Source organism: Coregonus lavaretus, assembly GCF_964263955.1.
Source record: "Coregonus lavaretus genome assembly, chromosome: 6".
In the NCBI taxonomy this organism is placed as follows: Eukaryota; Metazoa; Chordata; class Actinopteri; order Salmoniformes; family Salmonidae; genus Coregonus; species Coregonus lavaretus.
Genome location: NC_139993.1, coordinates 32,800,850 through 32,814,138, shown reverse-complemented (window position 1 = coordinate 32,814,138; position 13,289 = coordinate 32,800,850). Strand labels below are relative to the sequence as shown.

At 43.2% G+C, this 13,289-nt stretch overlaps 1 protein-coding gene across 1 annotated transcript; it reads right to left on the bottom strand.

Annotated features, from left to right (window-relative positions):
• Positions 1-613: 613 nt before the first annotated feature.
• On the bottom strand, positions 614-7,154 carry LOC311131450 (calreticulin-like). Its single transcript, XM_084164455.1, has 9 exons — positions 6,384-7,154; positions 5,544-5,645; positions 5,050-5,253; positions 4,725-4,819; positions 4,409-4,618; positions 2,199-2,312; positions 1,791-1,934; positions 1,610-1,702; positions 614-1,475 (listed from the first exon to the last, which is right to left on the bottom strand). The coding sequence occupies exons 1-9, from the start codon at positions 6,607-6,609 to the stop codon at positions 1,272-1,274; spliced, it is 1,392 nt and encodes a 463-aa protein (XP_084020581.1). The 5' UTR covers positions 6,610-7,154; the 3' UTR covers positions 614-1,271.
• Positions 7,155-13,289: the final 6,135 nt, after the last annotated feature.

Here is a 13,289-nt window from a genome sequence, read left to right as displayed (position 1 = left end):
AAACATGACTGACAGAAATGTTCATTCATAAAATTATCAGTCAAGGAATTGTAAATGTATTAGAATGGAAACAAATTCAGTGTTTTGTTAGTTTTTTAAAAAAACATGTTGAATACTGTCAAAATTGCATGCATTTAAGTATCTGTGTATGGATTGTCCCAGAATACAGTTTAGGCGAAAAGGCCCATCACCTCCGGAGTGTCCTCAGGACAAGGAGTTGGGAAAACACACGGTCAAGCATGGACGGTCTTATAAAACACACTCTAGCATGGTCAAGAGTGTATCTACTCATTTAAAGGTTTTGCAACTGTGTCAACTCTATTTTCCTTAGTAGTATCTCAGACTTCAGGTAAATGTCCAGCTCAGCATCACAAGACACGTTTAGAGGTATCCACTTTGATACGGTTTGACAGTGTGTCTACAATGTCTTCAACCGCATACTAGAAATGCTAAGACCAACCAATTCCATATCACAAAATCAGTAGCAATCTAACTTTTCTAGAAATACTTACAGTATTATTGAAAGAAAAAGCATCATTTATTCACTGAAACTCAAAGACAGTGTGCCATGGGGACAGTCGCATGTTTTGAGCAACATAAAAAAAAGACTGAGTCAATGTTTAGATCCTTTAGTCTCATACGGTCATCTCTGCAGCTGCCTTACACCTAAAGCAAAGTCTGTGGGGCAACATACACAACACAGATCATGGGTGGCCATACAGAGGATGATTGTGGGAATAAATTAAAAGGATGATAATAATGTATAGTACAGTACTGCATACAAATAAAACATTTAGGAAAAAAAGTACAAAAGAAACTACAACTGATATGCCCCTGATTTGTTTCCCAAAATAAACAACATCTGGTAAGATTGATGACAAGGATGGGGAAATAATCATTTTTCTTTTACACTGAAGGGATGAACTGATGATAAAAATCAAGGGAGCCGGTGGCCGTAGCTCCTAGAGCAACTGTAGGACACATGGACAAGACAGACCACGTTCTGAACAAAGGGGGAAACCATCTTAAATTAAACATTCTGACAAAAACTAAAAACAAACCCAGTTCTTCAACCCTAAACTCCTTTTAAAAAAAGTGAACCTCTAAAAAAGGCTAACATTGCCTGCCCCTTTACCATCCCTACACCTGAAAAATTGGTTTCCACAGGAGTGCCAAGTCCATAGGGTATTACTCAATGTGATGATGCACAGCAGTCACTCCATTGGCGAGGAGATAGAGGACGTGTCTGTCCTGCCCTATCCGGGTTTCATTTACAACTCATCCTTGTCCTTGGGATCTTTCACTTCCTCCTCTTCCGTTGGGCTGTCTTCTTCCTCCTCCTCCTCCTCTGGCTCATCCTCCTCTTCATCTTCATCCCCCTCATCATCAGCAGTGTCCTTCTTGCTCTTCTCCTCCTCTTCCCTCGCTTTCCTCTCATCCTCCTCCTGTGCATCCTTCATTTTCTTTTCTGGTTCCTGTTTTGCAAAGAAGGAAAATGGGTCATTGAGAGAGAGTGCTGTGGGACTGGTGTATTTTTGAAAATGAATATCAAACTGAACTCATACTAACTTATGCAAAATATAAACTTATGAAAATAACAAATTCCTACCTTTGTAGCTCCCCATGTCTCGTTTCCAAACTCCTCAGCCTCTTTTATATCATCACCGATCAGGAAGTTGTCAAAGATGGTGCCAGACTTCACCTATAAAAGAGACAGAAACAACAATCATCAAGCCCATAATTACCCTTCACCAACAAAATTCACATTAATTGTCTGGGGTCTAACATACCTGCCACAGGTCCAGACCCAGCACTCCAATGTTGTCAAACTTGTAGATGGAGGCATCGGCTGTGTACTCAGGGTTATCGATCTCAGGGTGCACCCAGGCACCTTTGTAGTCAGGGTTGTCAATCTGCTTTGCCTTCCACTCTCCCTGGAAAGACAAGGCCAGATATAAGACGACCTGTGGTGCACTAGCTGTATAATGCAGATCTAAATAATGGAAGGATAACACTATGATAACTTTTATTAAAAATCATTAATTAACTATTTATAAGTATTGTATATGCTATGCATACATGAGTATTCTAAAAGGTATTAACATAAAAAGCTTTATAAGAATTTATAAGCATTTATAACTTATTCATTAAAGTTATATCAAAGTGTTATCAGCAACTGGTTCAAACTCAGTCTGTACCTGATACTCTGGGTTGGGGATCATAGGAGGCTCCCACTCGCCATCCATGTCCACATCCCAGTCATCAGGGATCTTAGCATCAGGGTCAGGGATGTTCTCAGGCTTCTCCCAGTCCTAGTGAGAAAGTTCAAGATTAGTTACAACTTGGTCAGCGACAGAACTAAACAAAGTGCTTTGGACAAAAGAGAGAAAGAGATCGCTCCTGAAACTAAACCAGGACCAAATAAAGTGAAAGCTCATTGGCCTTAATAGTCCATTTACTGTTAAATGCGGAATGAAATTTGATACCTATCGACTGTGCCGATTCCATTTTGTGGCCATTATGTAAGAGTAACTAGCCTTGGGGCAACTTTGGGATCATCTGTCCATTTTACAAAGTGGATTGATGGAACTGTGTTTTCTGACTAGATGCACTGGGCCAAATAGGGAAACAGTACTGCCTGGACACCAATGAAAAACAAGTATCCGCCTCTTCATCACTGTCATTCCCAGTAACAGTACCTCTCCTTACAGTGAGGGAAAAAGGTATTTGATCCCCTGCTGATTTTGTACGTTTGCCCACTGACAAAGAAATGATCAGCCTATAATTTTAATGGTAGGTTTATTTGAACAGTGAGAGACAGAATAACAACAAAAAAATCCAGAAAAACACATGTCAAAAATGTTATACATTGATTTTCATTTTAATGAGGGAAATAAGTATTTGACCCCCTCTCAAATCAGAAAGATTTCTGGCTCCCAGGTGTCTTTTATACAGGTAACGAGCTGAGATTAGGAGCACACTTTACGGGAGTGCTCCTAATCTCAGTTTGTTACCTGTATAAAAGACACCTGTCCACAGAAGCAATCAATCAGATTCCATACTCTCCACCATGGCCAAGACCAAAGAGCTCTCCAAGGATGTCAGGGACAAGATTGTAGACCTACACAAGGCTGGAATGTGCTACAAGACCATCGCCAAGCAGCTTGGTGAGAAGGTGACAACAGTTGGTGCGATTATTCGCAAATGGAAGAAATACAAAACACCTGTCAATCTCCCTTGGCCTGGGGCTCCATGCAAGCAAGATCTCACCTCGTGGAGTTGCAATGATCATGAGAACTGTGAGGAATCAGCCCAGCACTACACGGGAGGATCTTGTCAATTATCTCAAGGCAGCTGGGACCATAGTCACCAAGAAAACAATTGGTAACACACTACGCCGTGAAGGACTGAAATCCTGCAGTGCCCGCAAGGTCCCCCTGCTCAAGAAAGCACATATACAGGCCCATCTGAAGTTTGCCAATGAACATCTGAATGATTCAAAGGAGAACTGGGAGAAGTGTTGTGGTCAGATGAGACCAAAATCGAGCTCTTTGGCATCAACTCAACTCGCCGTGTTTGGAGGAGGAGGAATGCTGCCTATGACCCCAAGAACACCATCCCCAACATCAAACATGGAGGTGGAAACATGCCTTGGGGGTGTTTTTCTGCTAAGGGGACAGGACAACTTCACTGCATCAAAGGAACGATGGACGGGGCCATGTACCGTCAAATGTTGGGTGAGAACCTCCTTCCCTCAGCCAAGGCATTGAAAATGGGTCGTGGATGGGTATTCCAGCATGACAATGACCCAAAACACACAGCCAAGGCAACAAAGGAGTGGCTCAAGAAGAAGCACATTAAGGTCCTGGAGTGGCCTAGCCAGTCTCCAGACCTTAATCCCATAGAAAATCTGTGGAGGGAGCTGAAGGTTCGAGTTGCCAAACGTCAGCCTCAAAACCTTAATGACTTGGAGAAGATCTGCAAAGAGGAGTGGGACAAAATCCCTCCTGAGATGTGTGCAAACCTGGTGGCCAACTACAAGAAACGTCTGACCTCTGTGATTGCCAACAAGGGTTTTGCCACCAAGTACTAAGTCATGTTTTGCAGAGGGGTCAAATACTTATTTCCCTCATTAAAATGCAAATCAATGTATAACATTTTTGACATGTTTTTTGTTGTTGTTATTCTGTCTCTCACTGTTTAAATAAACCTACCATTAAAATTATAGACTGATCATGTCTGTCGTCAGTGGGCAAACGTACAAAATCAGCAGGGGATCAAATACTTTTTCCCCTCACTGTATATGTTACTGTGGACCTTGCATAACATTTCTCAAACCTGATTCTGATTTGGCCAATATCCATGCTGGTTTACGTTCGATCAAATCTCTTAATTCAAAGAGGCTCACCTCTGGCTTGGTGTCGGTAGGATCGTCGATTTTGGGCCTGTCGTCCCAGTCCTCTGGCTTCTTGGCCTCGGGGTCCTTGATAGTCTTTGGGGGTAAAATGTCCCAGTCCTCCTCCAGAGTGCCTGACTCCACCTTCTCATTGTTGATCTTCACCTCGTATGTCTGGTCCGGGTTCAGGATCAGAGTGTACAGGTGTGTCAGCTCATCATCCTGAAAAGACAAAGGGGAGAACAGCAGAGGTTAGAGGTAAGGACAAGGCCTGACAGGTAATATGCAGTAAAGGAATGCAATGCTGAGGGATTTAAAAATGGTGTACCTTGCATTTGATTTCTTTCTTGATGAGGTGGTTCTTGCCTTTGTAGTTGAAGATGACATGAACCTTCTTGGTGCTGTAGCCACAGATGTCAGGCCCTGTGGGATGGATGGGTAGAGAACTTAATCTATTGATTGCCAGGTCAATAAAATACAGAATCTACCTGTAAAATCCAGGCATTTCTAAAAATGTCTCACTGAATGAATGTCTCTGCTAAATGACTTAAATGTAAATGACAGAGGGTCACTAAAATAACAGAGAAGGATTCATCTCTGACTAAAAGTAACTCCTCAGTCAGAAAAACTAGTGGTGCTCTGCACCCACTCACCAAACATGATGTAATACTGTGAGTCCCCGTGCATAGCTGCCTGGTCTAGGTCTGCTGGGAAGATTTTGACATATCCGCCCCCACAGTCAATCTTCTGCTCGTGTTTGACAGTGAACTGGACCACCAGGGAATTGCCCTTGTTGCTGAAGGGTTCAAAGCGGCTGGAGAGAGCATAGAAATGAGCATCCTGGCTGGTCTGGAGACCTGTGAGACCGGTAAGAAGATACATTAGCATCAGTAGGTTTAATTGAACCCAGGTATAGGAGGTGAGAGATGCATAGTGATACTGTACTGCATGTCATGTGGATTACATTTTGATTAGGGTTGGAGACTAGAGAATACTTTACATTTGCATTTAGAACAATCCACAATCTAAGGGGCCATTTGCAGCCATTTGGCATATGCAAACTCAGACTTAGTGAAGGATCTGGTAAAACCTCCATATTGAAACATCTTGCCGTGATCAAACTACAATATATTCCCATTCAGCTCACCTTTATCGGCCTCAGCGTCGCCATAAAACTTCCCAGCAGTCAGTTTCCACTCGCCATAGTCTGACTTGTGCTTTGATACAAGCCACCGGCTCTTCCATGCATCTGAAAACAACATTTGATTAGTCAGGATCTAGGAGAGATCACATGATTGAATAAATACTGCAGGCTGTCAAACAAACCAAAAGTGAAATAACTTTTTATGATCAGATAGCGCACTGCTGAATCATATAATACTTTGCGAAAAAATAACAATAATTGATTTCCCTTTCCCTTTGATACCATTACAAAATGTATTTTTCTAAATGAAAGTGTGTCTTCTACAAAAAAAAAATTGTGATCAGTGTAAAAAGGCTGACCATATTGATATTTTATGATATCCATTCACTTTAATGATGCACATCTTTAAAATGTACCTGTCGAACAGGGTGGAACAGAAAAGTTTTGTTTTAACAATATAAATTACATAATGGAGTCTATAGTCTAGATCAGGGCTGCCCAACCACCTTCCCGGAGATCTAATGTCCTGTAGGTTTTCAGTCCAACCCTAATTTAGCATAGCTGATTCAGCTAGTTAAGGTCTTGTTGAGCAGTTAATACATAGAATCAGGTGTGTTAAATTAGGGTTCGACTGAAAACCCACAGGACGGTAGATCTCCAGGAAGAGGGTTGGGCAGCCCTGGTCTAGATAGTGACTATTCCACACATAAAGAACATAAATGGTTGATTAAAATACCAAATGGTCCAAGAAACGAGGTACGGTATGGGCCCTTGATTCCCAAACCATAATCTAGCACATAGAAACGTTTTAGGAATGATCAGAAAAACAAAAGGCACATTTACCTCCATCCTGAAATTGTTCCTTGAAGTATACAGTAGCGTCAATGGTGACAGCTACCGATGCAAAAACTGCTAATATTGCTACTGCGACCCTCATGCTTTCACCGTCCCACTGTCCAGGTAAACTGTGTGTGTAGCTTTTTACTGAAACCCGGTTATAAACGCTGAAGGAAACAGGTAATATGATAATTTCTAACTCCTTATTCTTGCACAGATGGCCGTGGCTCATTGGACGAGATCCTGTCCAATGAAATGAGACCACGAGTTATTTTTCGGAAGTGCTAGGATTACACATCCGCTCGAGGTCGAAATAGTCCGTAACCCCAGGTCTAGTGGCAGATTGCCAAGTACCAAAACAACATTTAAATTTTAGTCATTTAGCAGACGCTCTTATCTAGAGCGATTTACAGTTAGCTATAACGTCTAACCGCTGACCCTGGACCAGCGGTTAGAGGCAAATTCAACAACTCCTCAACATCGACGAGCGGGCCATATTAGAAATAATTTATCTGAATTTGCGAGGAGCAATGATAGTGGACAGAAAATGTTGTTTATGTTGTGGATATTTGTACAATTGTGGATAAACATTCATTTATTTTGAGAACCAAGTGGGATTATTCAATGTGCATTATCTCCAATTGCTTCCTAAAAGCCTAATAAAATAAAACATTCCAAACCGCAATAAAGCAAATTGAACGTCATACACCCTTGCTCAAGGTTGACACACACACCACGAAATCATGTAACGCAATAAAGACTTCCTTGGTCACTAACCATAATGACTCCATAGGGAGAATCTCAATTGCATACCCCTCGTGTCAGACGTCCCGCCCCTCTAACCTTCTCCTCCAATGGGTTTTGAGAAGGAGGCGAGGAGAGAGGATGCACGCTAGCTGCCTTTTCTCAAGGATGACGTTTTCCATGCAGGTTTCCGTAGAATGTGTCGACGCGTTTAAATGATGTCATGTGAATAAACAGATTATCCATTATTTCGACCAGATACTCTAGTGGCCGCTCTAACAATGAAAATAAATGTGTTAAAAAATGGAAGGCAAGATTTGGTGGGACCATTCTAGCCAAGGAGAGGGCAGATACGCGTGTGAACGACAGGCACAACAGTTTCCACTAGTTACCACAGCCACAACGTCCAAATTGGCTAGACCAAGCGTTAACATTTCCTGAAAACAAAATTGTGCTTTTGGGTTTTAATTTAAGGTTATGCATAAGTTTAGCAGTGTGGTTAGGTTTAAAAGCACATGTTAAGAATATAATTTATAGAAATAGGCTGGTTTATGACTTTGTGGTGGTGGTAACTAGTGACGACCAGGCACACCTCCGATATAAAGTGTTTTTTCTCAAAGTTGCCGGGATGTCATGTGTCCTACTTATATCAGTACACTCGTAACAAACTAATAATTACGAAACTTCTATTCGATCAAATGAGCCACACTTAGCAAATAATACATTACATTTTATATTAACCAAATTCGACACTCATTGACCTCACTTGGTGAGCAGTGTTGCCAACTCCTCATTAAGGAAAGTAGCTATTGGCTGTCTTAAAAGTCGCTAGATGACGTCATCACCAAATTTGCATAATTTGCCATGTGCATGTAATTGTGATGGAGGCTGTAGGAGAGAGGAATAACGTGGGAGAGACAAAAAGTGAGTAAAAAACACCCAACATTTACATCCCGCCCTGAATGTAAGCCAGGGCGGGATCAGCCAGCTGCGGCTTCCCACATGCGCGATTAATTTGCAGTCTGGACCCAGAGGGGTGAACATCTCCTGCTCTGACTGCAGCGTGAGGACTGGGCTGCCTGTGAGTGCTTTGGGACTGGGGTCACGGGGGTGGGGCCCATGGCAGCACCTGCTGCTCGTTGAGAAGAGTAAGAACGATACGTGCTTTCACGTCAGAGTCTCCAAAAGTCTCCAATAACACCAGAAAAAGTCGCTAGATATTACCTCAATTACCTCGACTAACCTGTTCCCCCGCACATTGACTCGGTACCGGTACCCCCTGTATATAGCGTCGTTATTGTTATTTGATTGCTACTTTTGTATTTTTTTTACTTTAGTTTATTTAGTAAATATTTTCTTAACTCTTATTTTTCTTAAAACTGCTTTGTTGGCGAAGGGCTTGTAAGTAAACATTTCACGGTAAGGTCTACACCTGTTGTATTCGGCGCATGTGACAAATACACATTTATTTGATTTGATTTGATTCAAAAGATGACCCAGAGCGATATGTTGTCCTTTTGGCCACCAAAAACACGGAGATCCAGTAAGTCCACCACTTAATACACTCAATGCTTGTTAATTTAGCTACCTACCCCAAAATCCAAGAATGGTAGCCAGAAAGTATTCACAGAATGTTTGACATTCTTGTTGTTGTTGTTGTCTCCCCAGGGATATGTGGATGTCATTGCCAATAGGAGAAACACTTCACAAGCCAGACAAACCCCATTCCAGGACCTGAGCGACCTATTGTTATCCTTAGAGGACTCAGTGAGTGAACAACCCAATGACGTCATCAACAAAAAGCTGGGGAGGTATGACCCACCACCAGAGAGCTTTGGAGGGGGTGGGGGGAGCAGGTTCTTCAAGAAAGCCCCTCCACCTGCTGCAGCTACCAGCCAACCTCCAGCCCTGAGCAGGACTCAGACACAGCCAGTTGAGCCCACATCCCAGAGGAGCTCACACAGCGCGGCCCTGAGCCGACTGGCTGTCATAGAGAACTTCATCCGAAATCGGCAACAGGCCAGGGATGGACCAGAGATGTCTGCTGATAGGAGTATACCAACAGCCCCCCAGGAGAGGGAGAAGCCCCTGCCTGCCCAGTCTAGCAGTGACCTCAGCATGAAGGGGAAACACTTCCTGAAGAAGATAGTGACTGCATCACCTACACATGCTGTAGCACCTAAAGAGAAAGGCTTGGATTTTGATGCCACGCCATAGGGTCACGCTTGGAATGTCTGAGAAAACAAAATCAAAGGTGGATGATAATGACAGCCAGTGGTACTGGAGGTTATTTTTGGATAATGTTTATACTTTACATTGTTGATAGGGTAGAACATTATTTTTTATTTGTTTGTTTCGTTTTGCAGAAAAACGCAAAGCGGTCAGGCACAAGGACCTAGATAATTTATCGAGGAAGCTTCTAGTGAGGAGCGGATCCCATCAGAGGAGCCCAGGGAGGACTACAAGAGTGACTTTGAGAGTGAGATCAGGACTGAGACAGACAGGAGTAGTGTCAGTGAGGTTTTCGAGCACCTGGGAGACAGAGACTGGGACAAAGACGAGTCAGAGGTCAGTGAGGTCATGGACTACAGTGTCTCAGACACATCTTGGAGGGACAAGTACTCCAATGTCTTGGAGAAGGACAGTCAGTCCCACATCACCCACAGACTACAGTAGAAACGCTGATTCATTCAGTGGCAAGAGTAGCAGGGCTTTCTATTCCAGATCATCTCGCTCCCACTCTGTGGCTGACACTCTCATGCCATCTCAAGTTTCGGAGAGACGCTCGCCCAGCAGAAGGTGTGTGAGAGAGGCCGCGGTGCAGACCCAACCAGACGGACTGGCCTTCACCTGGTCCGCCGGTTTGTCCAGTAATTAAATACAGTAACATTTGCAACAACGAAAAACAATTGCATTTTAGTCAGTGTAATGTCAAAATGGCTACCCATCTGTCATTCCCCTGTCTGTCTGTGTAGGTATGGCAGCCCTCATTTAAAAAAAGAACAAAAGCATATAATAAAATGCCTCCGTTGAGCCTTAATCTTCTAAAATAGTTGTAGGATTTTCTTCTACAACACAAGCATGCTACAGTAGTTGATGCACTGTGTTTCACCCAGTGATTTATATATACACTAGATGACTAACAGGGGGCGCTGTTTTGAAGCCACTGTGCGTCCGTCTTGGCACACCATCTAAACTCAGCAAAAAAAGAAACGTCCTCTCACTGTCAACTGCGTTTATTTTCAGCAAACTTAACATGTGTAAATATTTGTATGAACATAACAAGATTCAACAACTGAGACATAAACTGAACAAGTTCCACAGACATGTGACTAACAGAAATTGAATAATGTGTCCCTGAACAAAGGGGGGGTCAAAATCTAAAGTAACAGTCAGTATCTGGTGTGGCCACCAGCTGCATTAAGTACTGCAGTGCATCTCCTCCTCATGGACTGCACCAGATTTGCCAGTTCTTGCTGTGAGATGTTACCCCACTCTTCAACCAAGGCACCTGCAAGTTCCCAGACATTTCTGGGGGGAATGGCCCTAGCCCTCACCCTCCGATCCAACAGGTCCCAGACGTGCTGAATGGATCCGGGCTCTTTGCTGGCCATGGCAGAACACTGACATTCCTGTCTTGCAGGAAATCACGCACAGAACGAGCAGTATGGCATTGTCATGCTGGAGGGTCATGTCAGGATGAGCCTGCAGGAAAGGTACCACATGAGGGAAGTGGATGTCTTTCCTGTAACGCACAGCGTTGAGATTGCCTGCAATGACAACAAGCTCAGTCCGATGATGCTGTGACACACCGCCCCAGACCATGACGGACCCTCCACCTCCAAATCGATCCCGCTCCAGAGTACAGGCCTCGGTGTAACGCTCATTCCTTCGACGATAAACGCGAATCCGACCATCACCCCTGGTGAGACAAAACCACGACTCGTCGGTGAAGAGCACATTTTGCCAGTCCTGTCTGGTCCAGCGACGGTGGGTTTGTGCTCATAGGCGACGTTGTTGCCGGTGATGTCTGGTGAGGACCTGCCTTACAACAGGCCTACAAGCCCTCAGTCCAGCCTCTCTCAGCCTATTGTGGACAGTCTGAGCACTGATGGAGGGATTGTGCGTTCCTGGTGTAACTCGGGCAGTTGTTGTTGCCATCCTGTACCTGTCCCGCAGGTATGATGTTCGGATGTACCGATCCTGTGCAGGTCTTGTTCCATGTGGTCTGCCACTGCGAGGACGATCAGCTGTCCGTCCTGTCTCCCTGTAGCGCTGTCTTAGGCGTCTCACAGTACGGACATTGCAATTTATTGCCCTGGCCACATCTGCAGTCCTCATGCCTCCTTGCAGCATGCATAAGGCACGTTCACGCAGATGAGCAGGGACCCTGGGCATCTTTCTTTTGGTGTTTTTCAGAGTCAGTAGAAAGGCCTCTTTAGTGTCCTAAGTTTTCATAACTGTGACCTTAATTGCCTACCGTCTGTAAGCTGTTAGTGTCTTAACGACCGTTCCACAGGTGCATGTTCATTAATTGTTTATGGTTCATTGAACAAGCATGGGAAACAGTGTTTAAACCCTTTACAATAAAGATCTGTGAAGTTATTTTCTTTTTTTGCTGAGTTTATTAATGTCTACATTTGTTTTTGCCGCATTTACTCTATTACAGACACCTCAATGCATACGTTTAAGTTATATTATGTGAGCTAAACAAATAGATAAAACCATTTTCCAAAAAATACTTAATTACATGTAATTTTGTCCTTTAAACATTTAATTGAAATACTATAGAATTCCATTCATTCCTATGGAGGACTTCAGTTGCTTCAAAGCCTCTCATTGGCCAATACATAGCATCACAATCCAGCATTTATATATACTGAACAAAAATATAAACGCAACATGTAAAGTGTTGGTCCATGAGGTTTCATGAGCTGTAAAAAAAAAAATGCCTGAAGTGTCCCATACGCACAAAAAGCTTATTTCTCTCAAATTTTGGCCACAAATTTGTTTACATCCCTGTTAGTGAGCATTTCTCCTTTGCCAAGACAGTCTATCCACCTGACAGATGTGGCATATCAATAAGACGATTAAACAGCATGATCATTACACAGGTGCACCTTGTGCTGGGGAGAATAAAAGACCATTCTAAAATGTGCAGATGTCTCAAGCTTTGAGGGAGCGTGCAATTGGCATGCTGACTGCTGGAATGTCCACCAGAGAATGTTATGTTAATTTCTCTACCATAAACTGCCTCCAATGTCATTTTTTAGAATTTGGCAGAATGTCCAACCGGCCTCACAACTGCAGACCACGTGTAACCACACCAGCCCAGGACCTCAATATCTGGCTTCTTCACCTGCGGGATCGTCTAAATCTTTGAAATTGTTGCATGTTGCGTTTACATTTTTGTTCAGTATACATCATTGGTTTCATGACCTCATTGTCACCATTGTTTAAAACATAATCTCTTATCTAAATAGGAAAGGATCAGCTCTTCATCCTACTGACCACACCTCTATTGTCTCTCCTCCCCAGCCCTCAGTGCATACAGCCCTGTTGTGTTTGCGCTCAACAACATGCTGAGGCAGCAGCTGGCTCTCACCAGACACTTTGTCCAGACCAGCCGCCACCTCCACTCCTCCCTGCTGCAGGCTACACATACACCACCCTGGAGGACACCAAGGAGGTAGGCTACTCTAATGCCCAATCGTAAATTATTCGCTACAAACTCGTGTAGTACTGAAGGTGTATAATTGATGGTCAACCATTGTCAAATATTTGCCGTGGACCCAATTGTGTTCACGCTTCTAACTCTGTGCATTTGTAGTCATCATGATCCAAGACAAAAACAGACATTTTCAGATTTTTTCCACTTTTCCTGAATTGACTAGAATTGTAGTGGGATTGATTTATTATTTGTTGTAATGCATTAGCTGTCACACGCCTCCCAAGCTGACCATGGAGGAGATTCTTCAGGAAATGAGGGAGTACCACTACATCTGAACACCTGGCACTGAGAATGTATGGACACTTTACCATTGTGCTATTAAAAAACATTTTATACCAGAGACGATTTTTTCTAATGAAAAAACATGACTTATGTATTTAATTTGTTGGGGCTTGTGAATATACCTAGATCAAAAACAGATAATGTACTCAAATGTG